This window comes from Saccopteryx bilineata, chromosome 7 (assembly GCF_036850765.1).
Source record: "Saccopteryx bilineata isolate mSacBil1 chromosome 7, mSacBil1_pri_phased_curated, whole genome shotgun sequence".
In the NCBI taxonomy this organism is placed as follows: Eukaryota; Metazoa; Chordata; class Mammalia; order Chiroptera; family Emballonuridae; genus Saccopteryx; species Saccopteryx bilineata.
Window position 1 is genome coordinate 28,300,525 of NC_089496.1, and position 22,997 is coordinate 28,323,521.

A 22,997-nucleotide genomic window follows, 5' to 3' on the forward strand; every position below is an offset into this window, starting at 1 on the left:
CTGATGTTCCAGTATCCTCCTCTCTGAAAGAGAAAGACATGTATTCTACCATTCATTTCTTGCTACTGGGTGCAATATTGCCCTAGGATAAACTCTTAGACTCAACAAATTATTGGTTAAATGTATGTTTATTACTAAGTATGTTTAACTACCACTGTTACCATAAAGAAGGGCACACACCCAACCACAATTACAAATTAATTCATGAAAAAAAGAAGCCAGTCATAATTATGTATTCTTTTAAAAGTGCAATAAATTTTCAACAGGCTAATAAAATGAGATCTGACATCTAATAATTTACCATCCTGTCATATTCTTAAACCCTCACAGCTTACTATGAATGATGCTAATATTTGACAAAGAAACACAGCAAAATCAGTTCAGTTACCACCTCTAGAAAGGAAAGTGTTCATGGCATACACACCTAGAATATTTAATGCTTCACTGTAGTTTGCTACAGGAATGCAGCAAAAACTGATGAAAACATTCTGTGAGAATCATTTGGCTACATGCAAATTCAATAAAAAGTATTTTATATTTTGTCATTCTTTATCACATCCTTTATATCAGTAGTATTGATCATACATTAATGTACATTAATATGTATGTATATATACATGCATAAGTTTTTAGAGAGCTGGTTGTTAAACATTTGCCAGCAGACCACTGTATAAAGCCCTATTTCTAGCCTCTCCCCTTCATGTACACACATTCAAATTAATGTGAATATGTACTCTTCAAAAAAAAAAATTTAATGCTAAGCTGCTTAAAACCACAATAGGATAGACCCTATTAATGTTTTACAATTATACTGTCACATATAATCTCACTGACCACCTTTGAGGTAGGTTGGGATTATTTCTCCCAATTTATTGGATAGGGGAATTGAAAATCAGGGGTCTTAAGTAACTTGCCATGGGCCACTCAGCTAATCAGTGATAAAACTGGGATTAGTATTCACATCTTAGGGTTCTACTGCTCTATTCGCTATTATGTTTCTTCCAGGATAGTCTATGTTTAGATCTCAGCAAGATTCACAACTGATTTCTCTTTGATCATGTCAGAAAACCCTTCTATAATACAGGTGTCAGGGATCAAAGAGAATACCGGCATTGTATGTTACCATTAAAAGTGGAAAAGAGCCCTGGCCGGTTGGTTCAGCGGTAGAGCGTCGGCCTGGCGTGCGGGGGACCCGGGTTCGATTCCCGGCCAGGGCACATAGGAGAGGCGCCCATCTGCTTCTCTACCCCCCCCCCTCCTTCCTCTCTGTCTCTCTCTTCCCCTCCCACAGCCAAGGCTCCATTGGAGCAAAGATGGTCTGGGCGCTGGGGATGGCTCCTTGGCCTCTGTCCCAGGTGCTAGAGTGGCTCTGGTCGCTCGCAGAGTGACGCCCCAGAGGGGCAGAGCATCGCCCCCTGGTGGGCAGAGCGTTGCCCCCAGTGAGCGTGCCGGGTGGATCCCGGTTGGGCGCATGCGGGAGTCTGTCTCTCCCCGTTTCCAGCTTCAGAAAAATAAAGATAAAAGAAAAAAAAAGTGGAAAAGATACATTCTACTTCAGTTAATTGTTTATTTATTCAAACAACAAATAATTCAAGTGACATACGTGCCAGGCATAGTGCTAGGCTCAGTTATACCTAACTCTATTAGTTGTCTTCACAGCATTTTAAGTTATTCCCAATTTAGTGGCTTAAAACAACAAATGTTTATTAACTCACAGTTCCCTAGGCCAGGCACTCAGGAACCCCTTAGCAGCGTAGTCTGACTCAGGTTCTCTCGTGAGGCTCACGGGAGATGATCAGCGATGTAGCCATCTGAAGGCTTGTCCAGGCCTGGAGGATCTGCTTCCAAATTCGCTCCCATTGCTGTTGTCAGGCATCCTCAGTGTCTCAGAAGCTGTTGACTGGAAGCCTTAATTACTCATAATGTGGACCTCTATATGTTTTATAACCCCATTCCACTAAGAAATCACACTATGTCATTTCTACCACATTCTATTCCTGAGAGCAAGTCACTAAGTACAGTTCAAACTCATGGTGAGGGGAATTTAGCTCCACCTTCTGAAGGAAGAAGTATCAGAGAACTTGTGGACATAATTTAAAACTATTATACCAATGAATTCCCTGGCTGATAGCTCGGTTGGTTAGAGCATTGTCCCAAAGCACAGAGGTTGCCAGTTTGATCCCCGATCAGGGCACATACGGGGAACAGATTGATGCTCCTGTCTCTCCCTCTCTCTCCCTTCCTTTCTCTAAAATCAATAAAATAAATAAACTACTATACCACTGAATAGAATTTATTTTAAAGAACATAATCTAATTATTAAAAAAGTGATTTGTTAATCTAATGTAATATTTGGGTATTAAATTATTGATTTTTAATTTGGGTATTTAAAGGGAAACCAAGTCTATCAGAGAAGAGTAGTTTTTTTGTTGTTGTGATTGCTTGTTCCCATTTTATGTCCTCATTTCATCTCACTGTTGATCTATGGAGTATAATATAATTTTTTTTATTTTTTTATTTTTCTGAAGCTGGAAACGGGGAGAGACAGTCAGACAGACTCCCGCATGCGCCCGACCGGGATCCACCCGGCACGCCCACCAGGGGGCGATGCTCTGCCCATCCGGGGCGTCGCTCTGCCTGGATCAGAGCCACTCTAGTGCCTGGGGCAGAGGCCAAGGAGCCATCCCCAGCACCTGGGCCATCTTTGCTCTAATGGAGCCTTGGCTGCGGGAGGGGAAGAGAGAGACAGAAAGGAAGGAGGGGGGGGGGGTGGAGAAGCAAATGGGCGCTTCTCCTATGTGCCCTGGCCGGGAACCAAACCCGGATCCCCTGCACGCCAGGCCTACGCTCTACCGCTGAGCCAACCGGCCAGGGCGGAGTATAATATAATTTTTAAAAAATGGTTATCTTTAGATTATGAAATTTGGAGAAAAAAACTCTTTGTATTTGTCTGAATAGTGTGTATTGTTTTCATCAAAACAGTAGCTATTTTCAAAAATATCCAAGAGGGTGGGAGGGACTGACTTTCTCTGGTATTGTTCATATCCACATTCCTTGTTGCCAGTAATTTTCGTAGACGTGCTGTGGTTGAACTTATTCTTGGATGGGTTTCTAATCTTTGCTCACTGGAAAAATGCTGTTCCTAATTCATTATACATTTCAATAAAATTAAAATGAGATAAATCCTGAGGTATTTTGCTTTGTTCTCCTTTCTAGTTGGAGCACAATGACATCTGAAGGGTATCCTTTCTCTTTTATTTATCTTATTTTATTTAAAATTTATTGATTGATTTTAGAGAGGGAAAGACAGACAGAAACATTGATCTGTTCCTGTATGTGCCCTGGCTGGGAACTTAACCTGCAACCTTTGTGTTTCAATATGAACTCTAACCTACCAAGCTATCTGGCCAGGGCTCCTTTCTCTGCTTTACAGCAGCTGTGAAAGGGAAGGCTGAAGATGAGATAAGAGGATGGGAGTACGGACGTAAGGGACAGAAGTCTGGAGGCATGGGCCAGGGAAAGAGCACTAATCTGGACATCAGGATACTCACACTTCTAGCCTGAGCCTATCAGTTTATCTTTCTGCTCTCAATTTATTCTCATCTGAAAAATGAGAGGTGTGGATAAGAATCACTAGATGTTTTAAAATTCTTTTGGAAGATTCTTTGGGATCTATTGATGGCATATCCTGGGAAACTACACTAGAGCTGAATCTAAACAAATTAAGGAAAAATAACCACAATAACTTACAAACATTGTTTCTTTTTTCTCGCTGGCATGTTACCTTGCCAAAATTACACAACTGATAGGTGAAGGGGCCAAGATTCCAACTCAGAGCCTACACTCCTAACAGCTTTGCTGAAAGCCACCAAAGAACTGCCTGATGAGGGCACTGAAAGTTAACAAGACAGCCTTCTCATGTCAAGTTAGGCTCTGTATGCTTAACCCCAATAAAGCCAAGACCTTACCCCCACCCACCTCCTGACTGCTTTGAGGTTGCCCTGTGGCTCACAGGCTCCTCCCTCTAATTCAAAGATATGCAGCTTTTTGATTCAAAGTCCTTTTGCCAAATAATGGGGAGATAAGTTTTGCAAAGCCCCGAGGAAGCTCCTCCTGCCCCGGCCTGACAGCACTGGAGTCATGGCAGACCCGAAGACCGCGTGCGCCTACTGGCATTACGGTATTATCAGTAACTGAACGTCCAGCCCTCCGCAGTTCACAGCACTGGTGACCCAGCACCCGTTTGCGTATTTCATCTTGCTGTACTTCCTTTCATTAAGGCCAGAGGGAGACCGGGGAAATACAAACGGGAAAAACGGGGTAAGAGCAGGCTAGACTTCAAAAGACTCCCGCAAGGCTAGACCCTGTCCCTCACACAGAGTCCATAAGGCGCCCCCCGCCCCAGAGCCCGCTGTTTCAGTGCTTTAGTCCTTCTCAATGTCCGGAAGCTGGTGCGAGACCCTACGGCAGGACGACCAAGGGAAGGCCGGCACCGAAGAGCCGCAAATCGGGTGCGACCGTGGCTCACGGGAGACCCGACTTCCCAGACCCCTTAGCTGAGGAGCGCGGCGTGCGCCGGCCGGCCAATCCGCGCGCCCGCACGTCCCCTCTCGCCCCGCCCCTCCCTGGGGCTGGTGCGGCGGCGGCGACGTCAGCGCTAGGAGACCCCTGGGTGGCGCCTGCGCCGTCGGCGGGCCGCGGCCTCGGCACGCTGCGGGGAGGGGCGGAGCGAGAGGGCGGGAGCGCGCGCCGGGCCCGCCTCGGCCGCCGCCGCCGCCGCCGCTGCCGGGGAATAATCCAGGCGGCAGCGGGCGGCCCCGGCTAGCGGCCCCGAGCCACTTCTGCGGCTGCCAAGAAGAGCGAAGGTCGCCGGTCTCGTGTCGTCCTCCTCTCCGCCCCCCAGGAGGGGCGAGAGGGAGCCGCAGCTGATGCCAGGTACGGCCAGCGGAGGCGCCCTCGGGCTGCGAGTCCGGGTCCCGGTTTTCCTGGCTCTTCCCTTCCCGGGGTGTGTGTGGGGAGCCTGGAGGGTGGGACCAACCCCCCGGCGCGGCGAAACAGGTGGCTCGGAGCGGCCGCGGGGCCGGGCGTGCGGGCGCCTGCAGGCGGCGCGGGGCACTTCCTGCTCCCGGCGAACCGCCGCTGGGTCCTTCCCCCGCCGCTATTCTGTGCTCTCGCTGCCGCCCCTTAGCCTGGTCCTGCCGCTGCCCTGTCGCTCTCAGCCCGCGCGCCGCCCGCAGCCCGCAGCCGGGCGGGGACGGGGAGACGCCGCCGTGCCCCCGGGTGGCCGCGGGACCGTGGGGCGCCCCCGCCCCGCCGTGCCCTCCCCGCCCCCCTCCGACCTGGGGGTCGAGTGGGACGTGTCGCTCAGGTGTGGGCACCTTCCGCGACAGCCGCCGGGCTGCGCGCCACCTGAGCGCCCAGCGAGCGGGCGCCAGCCTCCAGTGCCGGGGACTTCCTCCGCGCTTTCTTGGATGTTCAGGTTTGTCTGTGACAAGTATACATTTTTAAATCCCTCTGCCTTGGCGGAGTGACCGAGCCAGGTGTGCTTGGAGCACTTGCCGCGTGGAGCAGGGGGAGGAGGAGGAGGAAGAAGGGTATTTTTTCCCCTTCTCTTCCCCGCCACCAAGTGTGAGTTGATTGAGTCGGTGCCATACAGCTTTCAATTTGGATAAATATTCAATATATTCTCTTAAAAGATGAAATTCATTTAGCGGTAGGGATTGATTTTTCCCTAGCTCTTACCCTGTCCCCTGATTATTTCTTAAAATAACCCCTGAACAAAACAAAACAAACAAAAAAAACACCACACACTCTGGAAATGTTGAATAGATTTATAATCTAGTTCTCTAAATTCATTCTAGAGATTGTGGTATATCTTATTTATTTTTTTTTTTTTCAGATGGGAAACTATTATGTTAACCATGAATTGATTTCATTATGAATTCAAAAGTTAGTTATAAAGTTAGAACTTGAATGCATCAGATGGATTAATTAGGCCAATGTGTAAGGACAGAAATATGTTCATTTACTACAAGTCGGGCACAGAACAGATAGCTATGCCTGGGTGCCAGGAAAAAGTGTTGACTTGAAGTTGTTTAATTCTGGTATAAGTTTAGACATTGGGGATATTGAGTTTTTAAGTGGTATTGAGACAGCTTTTCACATAAATGTCAAATGAATGTCAGATGAGCTTTGTGCACATGATGCTATGTGTTCTAAGTATTGTATACAGTAAACTGTACTTATATTCTGCCAGCCTTAGTATGTATTGATGTGCAATTTAAGTGAATATTAAGTTTCAAGTTACCAAACAGTTAACCTCTTTTTAGCGTATGTTAAGTGAAATAGTGATTTAGTAAGGAAAGTATGACTCATTTAAAGTTCTTCACAGGAAAGGGGTATGGTTTTTCAGTCCTTGTGGAGAACTATTAAATATCTCTCTTAAATTTGCCTAAAATTTATGTTTTAAAGAATCTTTATTTAGGACTGAACATTTAAAAATACCCTTTTAAAAGTAGATGTGGCTTTTAAAAACGCTCTTTTTTTAATACAAGTTATATATTTCAGAGTAAATTCAGTATTCAGAAATTCTTAGAATTTTATCACAAACTTATTTAGGAGTACGAATAATGAGTTATGTTTACCTAGTCATAGAAATACAGAGTTTGTTGCTAGATATATGCCTCTTACTATACTGCTCACAAAAATTAGGGGATATTTCAAAATGAATATGAAGCTATAAAATATCCCCTACCTTTTGTGAGCAGTATATTTGTATATTGATTTGTGCTCGCTAAGGTGCAGTTTGCATTATGTGTACAGCTTATGAACTTTACAAATGATGGTGATTTAAAATTAGTCTTTGTGTGCTAAAACCATTGATTGGAATTCTTGTGACAGTGCAGGTATAAACCAGCTTTAGATGGAAAAGTGGATAACCACACTGAACGTCGGTTCAGATTCACTGAAAATTTTAAGCTTCCCAGTGTAACTATGTGATTTTTAGAAGATTTGTTGAGATTTGAGTAAAAAAGATTTTGTATAAACTAACAAATGGAAAGAAATGTATGACAAAATTCTTTTACCCAAAATACAGTGGGATTGAGGTCATTCTTTTAAAAGAAGGAAGAAGGAAAGATGAAGAATTGTTCCAAAAATAGGGAAGTTAACATTTTATCTTAAAATCTAAATATGTATGTAATGAATACTTAAATTTTCACTTTGCAGCTAATTCAAATGTCCAAGGGGAAAATACATGCCAAAATCTGTAATGTGTGAAAATAGGAAGCGTGTCCTTTAGAGAAAAACGCCCATGCCACAACTAGGGGGCGTGCTACCGCCATCTAGTGAGTATAGGCCTAGGATGCTGCTGAAGTCTGACAGTAAACAACAGCCCCCACAACAGAGAATTATTCAGCTCAAGATGTCAGTTGTGCCAAGTTAAGAAGCATTGGCCTAATGGGACTTACATAAGTTGGGGAATAGATGGTGGAGGGAAGAGGGTGTTGTGTAGACAGAGAAGACAGTAGTAATAGGGGAGCTAACTGCATTGGATGTTGAGCAAACTGTGGATAGTTCAGGATTGCTGAAGCGTAAATGATAAGGCATGGAGTATTGAAATATGAGGCTGGAAACCTGGGTAGAGTCTAGATCAAGGAGGGCCTTATCGTGTGCTTACTTTTTTTTTTGCCTTGTAGGCAATGGGGTTCCATGGAGGATTCATGGAGTGACATAGTCAACTTTTTGTTTTAGATAGGTCATTCTGGTGACAGAATGGGGTGAGGAGAGAGCACTTGAGTCAGGGGAACTCGTGAGCTATTGCAGTACCTTAGGGGAAAGAGGAAGGTCAGAAATATGACGAGTAGTAGAAATGGACAGCAGAGTGTGAACTAGGAAAATATTTAGGAAATAGAATTGGCAGGATTTGGTAACTCGATGTAGGATAAGGGTAAGGAGAGTGTTAAGAATGTCTCCCTTAATTTTTACTTTAAATAATCAGACAGCTCCTAGTGAAATAGGAACCAGTTGTTCAGTAATTTAGGTACGATGAACAGGCTTAGGGGAGGAAGGCAATGGGTCACTCTTGAGCATGTTGAATTTGAGATGCCTGTGCTCCAGGTGGAAATGTTTAATGTCTGTATGAGACTGAAACTCAGAGAGGTCTGAAAAGGATCAAGAGATCTTTTTGTGTAACAAGTGTGCGAAAATTAGTGCAATTTAATTTTCCTGGTATTATTTCTCTCCCTAGATAAAATAGCTTAACTTTATTTATTTATTGTCAGAAAAGTAATAGGAATATAATTGATGTAAAAATTAAAACATATAAAAAGTTTATAAAAATGAAGATTAATTTTTCCTTCTTGCCCAGGCCACCCAGTCTTAGTTCCTGAGGTATCCCTTGTTAAGTATTTTGTATACAGTAGTTCCCCCTTATCCATGAGGGATATGTTTCCAAGATCTCCAGTGGATGCCTGAGACTATGGAGAGTACAAACCCTGGATATACACCTTGGAGATATTGCAATAAAGCCAGGCATAAATTTTTTTTTTTTTTTTGCTGGTGGAGGGTTTTTACTTAAATTTGTTTTAAAAAAGCAACATCTGTGAAGCACAATAAAGCAGCAAAATGAATAAAGCAAGATATGCCTCTGTATACTGTTTTTTCCCCCTAATCATGCATACATAACTTTTTTACTTTAAGGAAGCACCTTTTTGGGCTTCTCTTTGAAAGCAACACTACTCGTGTGCTTTGAGTAAAATAAGGGTTAAAGTACTGGAATGAACATAAGCACTTCCACAACAGTACCAGTGGATCTGATGACCTGACTACTAAGTGCCTGATGGGAGGGAAGCATCTACAGTAGATGGTGTACAAAGGGATGATTCACTTCCCGGCGACAGAGCTGGATGGCGGGAGAGTTCATCGCACTACTGTACTTAGTGGGCATTTGAAAACTTATGAATTGTTTATTCTGGAATTTTTCATTTAATATTTTTTGACCGCAGGTAACTGACATCATGGAAAGTGAAAGTGGATAAGGGGAAGCTACTGTGCATCTTTCCAGAATATTTGTATATACAGAAGCATTTAAAAAGCCAAATGCGGTCATATTAAACAGACTAGTGCTTTGTGTTAAAAAATAAATCTTTTCTCTAACACAATTGCTAAATGAGTTTGTGTTATGAGGGAATATAAGTGGAAAGGGTAAAGTGGAGACTGATGGATACAGAGTATCATCTATTTGATACACATTAAAGGGTGCACATACATGTATGCTGATGTAGGCATTACTTTTTTTCTGAAGATACACAAGAAACAGTAGTAGTTACCTTGGGTAGAACTAGGTGTACAGATGGGATAGAAAATGTATTCTGTGTATTTTATTTATTTTTTTCTCTGGTTTCAGTTTGGGTTTGTTTTACCTTATTAACAAAAAGTACTAATTTTTGCCAGAAGTGCAAAGATTTTTCCTATTAGTGCTTATGGATCATTGTTTTTAAGAGCTGCAGAGTATTTGGTGGTGTGGATTGTACCATATTTTAACTCGTTCCTTGTCATTAAACAAACATAGCTATGGTTGCCATGAACATCTTTCAGACTGTCCATAGAGAAATTTCTGATTATGAAATGATGGGGCAAGGCCTAGTTATTTAAAATATTTAAAAGATACTACCAAATAGCCCTTCTAAAAGACAGTAAATATTGTGAGAAAGAATGTTTGAGTGCCAATTTTCCCTCAAATCTATGTCAATACTGATTGTTACTAAACTTAAATTTGTTTGCCAGTCCGATAAGTTAAAAATAGTATCTCCGTTTAGTTTCTTGTCTTTAATATGAATGAAATTTGAACATCCTTAACCATCATATTTTCTTTTTCTGTAAATCCTTTTTTAAAATATTTTTAGATTAGGTCGATCTTTGTTTTTCTCTTTATTTATTTATTTTTATTTATTTATTTTATTTATTTTTTTACAGAGGCAGAGATAGACAGGGACAGACAGACAGGAACGGAGAGAGATGAAAAGCATCAATCATCAGTTTCTCGTTGCGCGTTGCAACTTCTTAGTTGTTCATTGATTGCTTTCTCAGATGTGCCTTGACCGTGGGCCTTCAGCAGACCGAGTAACCCCCTGCTGGAGCCAGCGACCTTGGGTCCAAGCTGGTGAGCTCTTTGCTCAAGCCAGATGAGCCTGCGCTCAAGCTGGCGACCTCGGGGTCTCAAACCTGGGTCCTTCTGCATCCCAGTCCGACGGTCTATCCACTGCACTACCACCTGGTCAGGCTGTTTTTCTCTTTATGATACCTTTTGGTGTTTTGTTGTTGTTGTTCTTGTACAGATTTTATATAGAAAGCTACCTTAGAACCAGCCATTTCACTGCCAGAAATTTATCCAGTGAATAACCCATACAGTTTTTTCTATAGCTTTTCAGTTTGGGAAGATCTCAATTCATGATATAAAAATGCAAAAAGAGCGAGCCTGACCAGGTGGTGGCACAGTGGATAGAGCATCAGACTAAGATGTGGAGGACTCAGGTTTGAAACCCCAAGGTTCCTGGCTTGAGCGCAGGCTCATCTGGCTTGAGTGTGGGGGCTTGAGTGTGGCGTCGCTGGCTTGAGCATGGGTTCACCAGCTTGAATGCGGGGTCACTGACTTGAGTGTGGGATCATAGACATTACCCCATGGTCGCCGGCTTGAGCCCAAATGTCACTGGCTTGCAGCCCAAGGTCTCTGGCTTGAGCAAGGGGTCATTGGCTCTGCTGGAGACATCCCCCACCTCCACCCCACCCTCGGCCAAGTACATATGAGAAAGCAGTCAATGAACAACTAAGGTGCCTCAACAAAGAATTGCTGTTCCTCATCTCTCTCCCTTCCTGTCTGTCCCTATCTGTCCCTCTCTCTGACTCTGTCAAAAAAAAAATGCAAAAAGATGTTTTTTCTAGTTTTAATTTTATTTTTAAAATGTTGAAATTTTAAAAACATTTGGAATTTGAAAGAGAAAGGTAAGAATCCAGTTGGTTTCTTTTTACTTTTTCCCTAAAGGTTAATTCAGTATCATTTCTTGAATAAGCCTTCTTTTTCTTTATTTGAAATGCTATGTGTAGTATGTATTAAATTTCCATATGTGCTTTTTTTAGTAGATTATTTTGATCTGATAAAAACCACGAGGAATATTTTGGGGCTTACAAAGGTAGTTTAATTAACTTGCTGCTGTGAAGGAGACTAAACACAGAGGAACTAATAGCATTTCACTACATAAAGAGGGACAGGGTCATTATAGGATTTTGAAGGGTGGAGTTTAGGTAAAATTTAAATGAATCAGTATTTAATAGGTTTAAAGCACAGTGAGACTGAGTGTCAAGGGGTTAATTAACATCAGGCCTGGGCTAAGAAGTCCATTTATTCCTGTTGTCTTGGAGACTACACTGTTAAGGTAAATGTGGAATGTTGAGTCTGGGAAACCCTTATCTGACTGTGATTTGGAAATTGAGGCTGCTTCTGTTTTTAATGATCTATCATCCATGCAAGAGTGAGATGTTGTAATATTATTGATATACTTTCTGTCAGTGTGGTTATAGAGAACAAAAATTTCTCAGCATTATGTCTTTAGTGATAATTTAGTTTAAAAAATTATTTTAAAGATTTTACTGATTTTAGAGAGAGGAGAGAGAAAGGAAGGAGGGAGGAAAGAAGGAAGGGAAGGAGAGGGGAGGGGTGGGGGGCGGGGAGGGATGGGAAGCACCAACTCGTAGTTATTTCACTTATGTCCTTGCCTGGGCAGCAAGCTGGGTTCTGGAACTGACAGCCTCAGCATTACACGGTAATGCCTTATCCATTGTGTCACAAGTCAGGCTCCTGTCTCTCTCTTATCTGCACCTCAAAGCTTATCTTTACTTATCAATTTTCTCTCTTATTTTCCATTACCCTGTTTTTTGCTTTGCTTATTTTGGGGGCAATTTTCTTAACATCCTAAAACTGTTTTATTGAGGTTTTGATTTTGAGTTTTAATTTGTAATTCTTTTTGTTCTCAGGTGTTTTTTGTTGTGGTTTGTTTGTTTGAGCTTGTAACTTGTTCTTATTTTATAAATAACATGGCCTGGCAGTTTTTTGTCTCAGGATATTAGTAATAGTTTTTTAGGGTTTTTGTTTGTTTTCTTCTCATTGCGTAGTCTCTTCTCAGTGACTTTAAATTTGAATAGCTTGGTGTCTTTTATATTAGAGGCTTTCCTTAAAATATCTGGTGATCCTTAATTGGCTGTTAATATTTTAGTGTAGCTACTAATAAAACTATATAATTGAAATCTCTGTACACCTTCTTGGGCTTGTCACCCGTGTTCTTCACTGAGGACTGTCCAGCTGGAATGACTCATTGCTGAACCTTTTGAGGATTCCATAGTGCAAATCTAAACCAAGTAGATTTTAACTTCCTCTCTCCTGAGTTACTAGGGCAAATTATGCTAATGCTCTATCCATAGACCTATATCTCCTTCCTGCTTAGACTCTTGGTGTGTTTTCTCTCCCAGTTCCTATCTCCTTAGGTTCTTTGTTGCAGGGCTGCCCTCACACTGCCAAAGCCTACTTGGCCAATGTACAGTCTCTGGAAGGGCCTGGGAAATGTGTTTCCTGAGGACAGCCCTTAGCCAATGATTGATTGTGAGGGTACAACTCTGAAGTGTGGTCTATATTGTCTCCAGAACTCACTACCCTGCAGGATCGAGCTAAAATTATCCTCCGTGGGGCTTTGCTTGGTATCAACCCTTGCTTGGTTTCTTCCCCTTCCCTGTCTTACTTCCCTACAAGTTTTTCCTGGGAGTATTTTCTAATAAGTCAGTTTCTCACAAATGCCTCATCTCAAGAGTTTGCTTCCACAGAACCCAATTTAAGATGACCGCTAGTGTTTGGGCTGCATTCTCTTCGATAATGTATTATTTTGGACTGAGATTGGACTGAGGTCTTCTATGCTATTTTTGGGGATCTCTTTGTCAGATATTGATATCAAGATTTTACAAGAATCAGTTAGTCTGCTACTTACCATGTTTCCTCCATGTATAAGATGCTCCCATGTTGTCTGGCCAGCAGCCATGGCCACCGTCACAGCCGCCGGGCCCAGCCGCCGGGCCCGTGCAGGTGTGCATTGGATTCAGACAGATGGTAATGAAACAACAGAGCCAAGAACTGGTGGGCCATTATCTTTAATCCTAGCTCACACTAGGTGGGCGAGAAATATACACAGTGGGAAAACACTTCCCTTTCCATTCAGGGCTCCCAAAGCCATTGACTCATCCGAGTTTTCCTAGAATCAAAGGTTTCTACCTCACCAGCTTTATTCACCTCTTTTCCCCATCTCCTTCTCTCTGCACAAACTGGCCTCTCTTTTAGCATTCTGCCATCTTGGCTGCTTCTCCTCTGTAATACTAATTTCAGGAACCGAGAAGGAGTGAACCCCCAGTCTGCCCCATTTTATAGTGTAGAACTCCAAACCTTTAAGCCAGTATACAAATAAGGAAGTCTCTGATACAGAGCCACTTATCTGAGGCATAAATAGGATTACTCATAAGAGTGCACCACCTCACATCATGCAACAAATAGTCAAGGGTGTGGGGAAAAGCTTAGTGTTGAGAAGATCTTCATATTAAAAGTGTGGGAAAGGCTTAGTCTTAAAACTAAGCCTTAGGCTATAAGGATCCTGCCTGCTTACAGCCTGTCTCCCACACCCAATGCAAACTAGAAGCGAGCAAACATATATATTTGCAAACTTATTTGACCCACACATATATAAGACACACCTTAATTTTGGGGCCCAAAATTTGAAAAATAATGTATTACATAAAGCTATTGAACTCAAGTTTTATTCATTGTAAAATTCATACAACTCCTCATCACTGTCAAAACTCCCATCCATTAGCTTGTCCTCATCTGTATCTGATGAGGAATCACTGCCTTCAACAGTGAGCGCAAAAACAAGCACGGAAAAGCAGGAAATGCAAGTAAGAAATCTACAACCACTGTATAAGACGTACCCAGTTTTTAGACCCCAAATTTTTGGGGAAAACGTGTGTCTTATACATGGGGAAATACGGTAGGTAGTGTACCAAGGGTTTATGAGTTATTACATATTTGAAAATATGCAATATTTGGTTTCTTCTATCTTGTTATCTTGATTTTTGAATGACAATTTGTTGATTAATTTTAGTCTATTGGCCTATTTGGGGCTTTTGCAGTTTTTGCTTTTGTTTTTGTTATTTTGGGGCATATAAGAGAAGATTGCCTTATTTTTTGTAGTTTAATTTTGTCTTTTTTTCCTGTTTAATTAGAGTTTTTACTTTTTTTTTTAAGTGTGACGTTCAGGATCTCTATATTGATCCATCAGTATTTTCCTGGGTTATATATGACACCTCTAAATATTCAAATGTTTGGCCTCCATTTCAGTGCATTTTCTTTTACTATATCTGACATTTTTTTCTATTTCGTTTGTTCTGTTCTTTTTGGGGAAATAAGTTATCTGTTCGCTCTCTATTGCTTGTCTTTCATATCTATCAGCTCAATAATTGCTTTAATCTCTTCAATTTCAGAGACTATAAACTAGTTCTATATAGTTTAAGATTTTCTTTTTGCCCTGGTCTGTTTTCTCAATGGTTAGAGCATTGGCCTGGGGTGCAGACATTCTGGGTTTGATCTTCAGTCAGGGCACACATGAGAAGCCACCATCTCCTTCTCTTCCTCTACTTCTCCCCCTCTCTTTCTCCTCCTCTCATTTGGTTTGAGTGTTGGACCTTGGCCCTGAGGAAAGCTCCATTGGTCTGAGTGTTGGCTTCAGGCAGTGAGGATAGCTCTATTGATTGAAGCATCCACCCCAGACAGGTTGCTGGGTGGATCCCGGTTGAGGCATATGGGAGTCTATCTCCCCTCTTTTCACTTAAATTTTATTTTTTATTTTTTATAAATTAGTCAGAACTATGCTTTCACCTACCTTCTGCATTCTATGTTTAATTTTTTCCCCACTGCAAGATTTTTATGTAGTTTCCTTGTATTTCTGTTCGTCCATTTATTTATTTTTTTTAATTTTTTAGAGACAGAGAGAGTCAGAGAGAGGGATAGACAGGAATGGACAGAGATGAGAAGCATCAATTATCAGTTTTTCGTTGCAACACCTTAGTTGTTCATTGGTTGCTTTCTCATATGTGCCTTGACCGCGGGCCTTCAGCAGACTGAGTAACCCCTTGCTCGAGCCAGCGACCTTGGGTCTAAGCTGGTGAGCTTTTGCTCAAACCAGATGAGCCCGCGCTCAAGCTGGTGACCTCGGGGTCTCAAACCTGGGTCCTTCCACATCCCAGTCCGACACTCTATTCACTGTGCCACCGCCTGGTCAGGCCTGTTCATTCATTTAAAAATCGGTTTTAGCTAATCTTGCTTAAGAATTATGTAGATAGAAAACTCTTACCTTCCATGTGCAGATGATTGTTGTATGCACCATTTGGACCTTTCTTTTACATGTTGAGCTAGAGATTTTTGGCTGCTGCTGGTCTGATAGTTTCTAAGTAGCCATTGGGGAGCTGGGACTTTGGACTGGTGTGGGGATTTGTTTCTAGCTTTTATAGTGTGTATGTATTTTTTAAAACTCTAGGAGGTAAGGGTTGCTTCACCAGGTTAGGAGCATACAATTAAAATTGGTTTGGGCATTTTCCCCATATTGTTAGAGTAAGAAGTTCACTTTGATAAAATATTGGGGTTGGTTTCATGAGTCAGAACATACTTTTCTCCACATAATTACTTTGAACTAGACACCATTTTACATTTCCACTAGCAATTATGTTGTGATCTGGTTTCTTTGCGTTTTTACCAGGATTTGGTGGTATCGTTATTTTTTCATTTGGCCGTCATTATGGGTTTGTAGAGATATTTTTTAAATTTCAATTTGTATTTTCTTAATGGCAAGTGAAATTAAACATTTTCTCATTTGCTTGTCATCTGTCCATTCTCAGTAAAATAGTGAAATGTCTGTTCTTGTCCTTTTCTCATTTTCTAATTTGACTTGTTTTTTGGTTTTTCTTTGCTGTTTGTTTTGAGAATTCTTTATATATTCTAAACACTAGTGCTTTTGTGATATATGTGGTTTGCAAATATTTTCTTCCAGTTTAGCTTGTCTTTTCAGTCTCAGAATTATCCTTCAAGAACACACATTTTAATTTTGATGAAGTCTAGTTTATCAAATTTTTTCCTTTTATGAATTATGCTTTTGCTGTCAAGTGCTAGAATTGATTGCCTAGCTCTAGGTCCAGAAGATTTTCTTTTATTGTTTTTCTTTACTAAAAGTTTTATAGTTGCACATTTTACATAAAAAGTCTAGGATCTATTTGAAGTTAATTTTTGTGTAAGGTGTGAGACTTAGATCAAGGTTTATTCTTTTGCCTAGGGATGTCCAGCCACATTTATTGAAAAGTCTTGTCTTTCTTCCACTCAGCTGCTTTTTTTATATATTGCTCACAGAAATTAGGGGCTATTTTATTACTTCATATTCATTTTGATATATCCCCTAATTTTTGTGAGCAGTATATTTGTAAAATACCAGTTGAGCCCTAATAACTGTTGGTTAGAGTGTTGTCCCAATATCAAAGTTATGGGTTTGTTCCCAGCACATGTGATAATCAACCAATGAATGCATGAATAAGGGGAACAACAAATTGATGTTTCTCTTTCAATCTCTCCCCCATTCCCTCCTCCTCCTCTTTCTTTCCCCCCTTTTCATTTTTCTCCCCCCTTCTCCCCCCACCTTCCCTCTCCCTCTTTCTCCCTCCCTCCTTTCCTTTCTCCCTATAAAACTTTCTCCCTCTAAAAATCAGTAAATAAAAGAAAAAGCAGTTGAGCATATTTATGTGGGTCTATTTTTTTGGTTGTCCTGTTCCATTGATGCACGAGTTTTTTACTTTGGGACTTGTATAGTCTTGATTTCAGTCACTACATGATATCTTAAATGCAGGTAACTGATATCTCCCACTTTATTATTATTTAAAAAAATTGTTGAAGGTATTTCATTTCATTTGCCTTAACATAATGAATTTTAGAATAATCTTGGCTATACAAGAAATCTTGAAGGGATTTTCATAGAATTTGCATTAAACCTGTATAACCAATTGGGGAGAATTGACATCATTACTTTGAGTGCTCTAATCCAGTGGTCCCCAACCGTTTTTGGGCCATGGACTGGTTTAATGTCAGAAAATATTTTCATGGACCGGCCTTTAGGGTGAGACGGATAAATGTATCCCGTGACCGAGACAAGCGTCAAGAGTGAGTCTTAGACGGATGTAACAGAGGCAATCTGGTCATTTTTAAAAAATAAAACATCGTTCAGAATTAAATATAAATAAAACGGAAATAATGTAAGTTATTTATTCTTTCTCTGCGGACCGGTACCAAATGGCCCACAGACCGGTACCGGTCTGTGGCCCAGGGGTTGGGGACCACTGCTCTAATCTATGAACATAGTCTTATTTAGTTAGGTCTTATTTGATATTTTTATCAGGATCATATAATTTTTAATCATACAAGTTTTGTACATGCTTCTAATTGTTTTATGTTTTCCATAACCTTCTTTATCCTCAAAGAGATCATTTAAAAGGAGGGCAGTCGCCTGACCAGGTGGTGGCGCAGTGGATAGAGTGTCGAACTGGGATGTGGATGACCCAGGTTCGAGACCCCGAGGTCGCCAACTTGAGCACAGGCTCATCTGGTTTGAGCAAGGCTGACCAGCTTGGACCCAAGGTCGCTGGCTCGAGCAAGGGGTTACTTGGTCTGCTGTAGCCCCCTGGTCAAGGCACATATGAGAAAGCAATCAATGAACAACTAAAGTGTCACAACGAAAAACTGATGATTGATGCTTCTCATCTCTCTCCATTCCTGTCTGTCTGTCCCTATCTATCTCTCTCTCTGACTCTCTGTCTCTATTAAAAAAAAAAAAAAAAAGGAGGGCAGTCATGTCAGATATGTTTAGTTGACTTTCAGAGTTTGTTTAGATTTTGTTTAATTTCCCTTTTTTTATAAATTCAAGTAAATCTAACTTAATAAGTTGTCTTTAAAATAACATGACTAGTATAATCTGAATTCTGTAAAACTATAGCAAAATGATGAAAGAGCCTGAATTCTTGAGATTGCTAATGTGACCCTGGGAATGTTACTAGCCTCTCTGAGTTCATGGGTGAAATGGTATTAATAGTCCTTAGTTTATGGTTTAAATTAATCCACGTGAAGCTCTTAATTAGTATAGGACTCAATTGTTAGCTATAATTATCTCTCCCTCTATCTCTGTTATTCGTATCTTTAATGATATTCACCAAAAGTTTCTGGTTGATAGGATTTAGGGTGATTTCCTTATGCTGTTTGGGGTTTTTCGAACAATGAATAATAAAACTCTTTTCCCCCTCCTTTTTTTAAGTAAGAAGAGGGGAGATAGACTCCCTCCTGCGCCCCAACCAGTATTCACCCGTCAACCCCTGTTTGGGGCCAAGGCTCTGCCCATCTGGGGCCGTGCTTGCAACTGAGCTAGTTTTAGCACCTGAGGCAGAGGTTCCACAGAGCCATCCTCAGTGCCCAGGCTGATGTGCTTGAGAAGAATTGAGCCATGGCTGTGGGAGGCGAAGAGAAAGGGAGAGAGAGAAGGGGTATAAGGGGGGTGGAGAAGTAGATAGTCACTTCTAATGTGTGCCCTGAGCAGAATCCACATGCCAGGCCAATGCTGTATTTACCTCTGAGCCAACCGGCCAGGGCCAAATATTTTCTTTAAAAAAAATAATAAAATAAGGATGTAAATCTTAGTTGTCCCAGGACTTTTTTTGCATCTGAAATCTCAGTTGTTGAGCATGGAAATCTGTATTTTTAAGATGTTCCTCAAGTGATGCTAATTATCATATTTTTTAATACTGCATTGACCCATGTCCCACCCCAACAATGATTTTTCATTTTATTGACTTGTCCATTTTGTGCTGTTTTAACAGCAAAAGAATAAACTCATAGATAAAAGTTAAACACTCTTAGATATATTCTCTTATATGAATGGAATGAACTTGTCAGTGCAGTTAAAAGTTAATCAGACTCTTTACTTTTGGTAAAAAGTGCTCTGTAATTTATAACATCCTGCTAATTTTTTTCTTACAGAAATACACTTTCGGGAAATGGCCTCTAAATCTTGGCTGAATTTTTTAATCTTCCTGTGTGGATCAGCAATCGGATTTGTTTTATGTTCTCAGCTGTTGAGTATTTTGTTGGGAGACCAGGGTGACACCCAGCCCCAGATTCTTCATAACGATCCTCATGCTAGGCATTCGGATGATAATGAACAGAATCATCTAGAAGGACAGATGAACTTCAATGCAGATGCTAACCAACATAAAGGTATGGTTGACTTTATTAAGAAGTAAACATAAACTGTATTTTTCAATCTATATAAGTATTGAAAGAATTGGAAAAAGTTACATGGATTTTGTTATATCACAAAATATCTTTTGATAAAAATATTCTTAATGCCAGATATTTGGCAGTTCTTGTTTTCCCTCAGAAGAAGGATATTGCTAAAACCAAGGTGTTTTTAAGTAGTAATATACTAATTTTGAATTTATTTTTTAGTAGAAACAGTTTAGAAACCATAATTTGGGGAAAGGTAAAACTTTTCAGACTAGATTTGTTTCTGAAAATTTATTTAGTCTAATTTTGTTATCATGGTTTATATCTGTGTCTTTGGATTTTGCTGTTGTTTTGGTCTTAGTTTTTGCTTAGTCATGTTTTCTTAGGAAAATGCAAAAGGTATATATAAATTTCAATTTATATTTTTATCAGTAGTGAATATCACTAATCTTTTTTTTCCTTTTGAGAAGCATTAAGAACTAGGGAATTAGAAAACTAGGAATGTGTTACAATAACTTTGTTTTCTACTGGCTTCAGATCTCTATTTGGATTTTCTCGGTTGAGTCTTCTGTGTGCCCATCAAATGTCGGTTTTCTTCCGCTTTCTCTCCTTTGACTCTTCTTTGCCAATGTGATGTCATCAACCCCACACTTTTAGTTTCCATTTCTCCCCATTGTCCTTATCTTCAACCAGGTCTACACTCTGTAAGAAGGCATTAACACAATTCAGCTGTCTCTGCAAATTTTTTTTTAACATTTTATTATTTTTTTTTTTACAGGGACAGAGAAAGAGAGAGGGATAGATAGGGACAGACAGACAGAAACGGAGAGAGATGAGAAGCATCAATCATCAGTTTTTCGTTGCAACACCTTAGTTCATTGATTGCTTTCTCATATGTGCCTTGACCGTGGGCCTTCAGCAGACCAAGTAACCCGTTGCTCAAGCCAGCGACCTTGGGTCCAAGCTGGCGAGCTTTTTTTGCTCAAGCCAGCTGAGCCCGCGCTCAAGCTGGTGACCTCAGGGTCTCGAACCTGGGTCATCCGCATCCCAGTTCGACACTCTATCCACTGCACCACCGCCTGGTCAGGTTGTCTCTGCAAATTTTGTAGTTGGTTTGACAAAAATAATAGAAGCAACTTGAAAAATAATTAGAATTCTAAGATGTATAGGGTCCCCATTAAGAGTTATTTCTCTTTCTGGCTGTAGATTACTTCTTTCCTATCTCCCATACAGAGGTTGTTAGGCAAGGTGTCAAATTTTGGTTGAGTTTTGTGAACTAGCAAACACATGCATGTTATTTTATGATGTGTGAATATTTGGATAACAGTGATTCAGCTCTGATCAAGTGATGTTACCATGAAGCAGTTTGATCACTGTGCACTTACTCTGTAGCATTGCTCCGGGTCTTGAAATCATCAATTGGATTGAGGCTCCTCTACTACTAGTAGGCTGTGCTAGGTTGGCATTACTGCAGGCACATAATGTTAAGTTCGATAGCCCACAAAATGTAGGGGATGCTAAAAGTTGTGTGTTCCTCTCAAACTTGACATGTGCAAATGAACTCCTTTTCCTTCTTACCCCTGAAACTTGCTCTGCCTCCTATATTCCTAATTTTATATAACTCATTACTATTTTCCTATGCCAGAAACTATGAAGTTATGGTAGATGCTTTTCTTTCTTTACCAGTCATTCTCATTTGTCAATTAAATCTAACAGTTTACCTTCTTTACCATTTTTCAGACTTCTTCTCTCAATCCATATGCATTACCCCTAGTTCAGGCCTTCAGTTATACCCATGTGCCTGCACGCAACCAAACTTCACCATGTCTTTTGTCCTTCCTTCTGGTGAGCATCTATTCATTGAAAGACCTATTTTCTGCATTATCTCTTATTTTTACTGGTATTGTAAAGATCTTCCTTTCCTGTCTGTTCTAGCCAAGTCCCTATTGCACTGCTCTGTAGGATTTATCAGCCAGTCTTTCCCACAGTACATCAAATCCTTTGTACATACCTCCTAAATTACAGCATCTCTTAGTATGTGGCAAGTAATGGTTTGCACATACGTCTTACTCGCCTTTTATGGTCTGTGCTAGCATATACTAACTTCAGATTGATTAATGAGTGGGATTTGGTATGTCTCTATAGCTAGGAGATTACACTCAAGTGTAAGAACCATGAGTGCTCTCTGGAAATAGAATAATTCTGTCTATCTTTAGATTGTGAATTCTTGATGCTCAGAGGAGCGTGCATATAACCTTGCTTTCTATTCCCTCTCAGTTAGTTATCTAGAAATTTGTGTCTTCAGTTGTTAATTTTTCACAGGATTGAGCTTTTGTAACTCACCGATTGACCTTAACTCTAAGGACATGCGTTCTGAGAAGTCTACCTAGAGCATTGCTCCACAGAGTGTGGTTTTGAAGACTCATGCTGGTCCACACTAAAGAAGGATTGAAATCATGATTAAACAGTTAGAAACTTTATGGTAATGTGATAGTAATTTTGTCTCAATCTAAATATAAAAATTATTGAGGCTTGTATTTTATATTTTAAAATTTTTATTTTTCAATATTTCATTCTTAGCATGTTTATAAAAGTATAGATCTCTAACTAGTGGAAATAAAAATTGTTCCTTCACCAAGCACCGATATAGAATCTTATATCTGCACTCTTCCTCTGCACCAGTATCAATCAAAATGTGGTCCTGGAATGACCGCCTGCGAATTGTTTGTTACTTCTCTGCACCCAGACAAGGAGCTTGTACCAGGGTCCCTGTAAAGCATTAAAGCTCACTGCTGAGGACTTTTTTTGAGAGGGGAGGGGAAAGCAAGGTTTCCTTAGTTAAAACAGTAACATGCTGCTTTATATTCTGGCATAAGCTCCTTATACATTTCTTTGCAAACCCATACTTTGAAAAACACTACTCTAGAGGATCTTGGAAATACTACCTCTACCTATTCATCTGTTCCTTTTCTGACAAGTGGATTTGCATTTTGTAATGAGGTATATTTCTATTAGAAGTAATTTTATCGCTGCATTAATGCCTCTTCATCCAACTGGGGTGGTTGGGAAAGCCTCTTTAAGGACATCTCAGGGCACTTGTAGAATTCTCAGCAGTGGACTCCTGTGAGCTGACCTGCACGTCAGCAGTGTGTATTCCCCGCCTTTCAGTTTATTCAGAGCAACGACAAACTCCTGTCAACGTTCCATTAAGAACCAGCGAAGCTTTCTCTGTAGAATGAAATGAAAAGGAGACTATCTAAGGCAGTGCTTAAAATACATCCAGATAACCAGGATAATTTGATAAAATGAGATTCTGATCAGTTGGTCTGGGTGGGACCCAAGATGCTAACGTTTCTAAGAAACTCCCAGGTTTTGCTGATCTGTGTGGTCAGTGAACCATAGTTGGAATTAGTAAGAATTTAAGTCATAGTGACAACTCTTGTTAGCTCCAGTGATCTCCCGAATGAGATTGACATGAAACCAATAAATCAGAATGTCAGTTCATACTAGGTTGAGTTTTGCTTTCTTTCAGGTAAGTCACAAATGGTACCTAGGTAAATAGAAGTGGGGTCAGGAGGTTGATTCTTTGAAATTGTTTAAG

The 22,997-nt window shown here is 40.6% G+C and overlaps 1 protein-coding gene across 2 annotated transcripts in view; it reads left to right on the top strand.

The window, feature by feature from the left end:
- The first annotated feature begins 4,707 nt into the window (after nt 1-4,707).
- The window catches only part of C1GALT1 (core 1 synthase, glycoprotein-N-acetylgalactosamine 3-beta-galactosyltransferase 1), a 41,489-nt gene continuing 23,199 nt past the window's right edge, over nt 4,708-22,997 (top strand). Inside the window, exons 1-2 of one of the 2 annotated variants that reach the window (XM_066238403.1) lie at nt 4,708-4,935; nt 19,151-19,387. In XM_066238403.1, the coding sequence (XP_066094500.1) occupies nt 4,929-4,935; nt 19,151-19,387 (244 nt within the window). In that variant the 5' untranslated portion in view covers nt 4,708-4,928. Of the gene's footprint in view, nt 4,936-4,960; nt 5,480-19,150; nt 19,388-22,997 lie in introns of those variants that run through there. The other variant, XM_066238404.1, reaches the window with a different exon arrangement.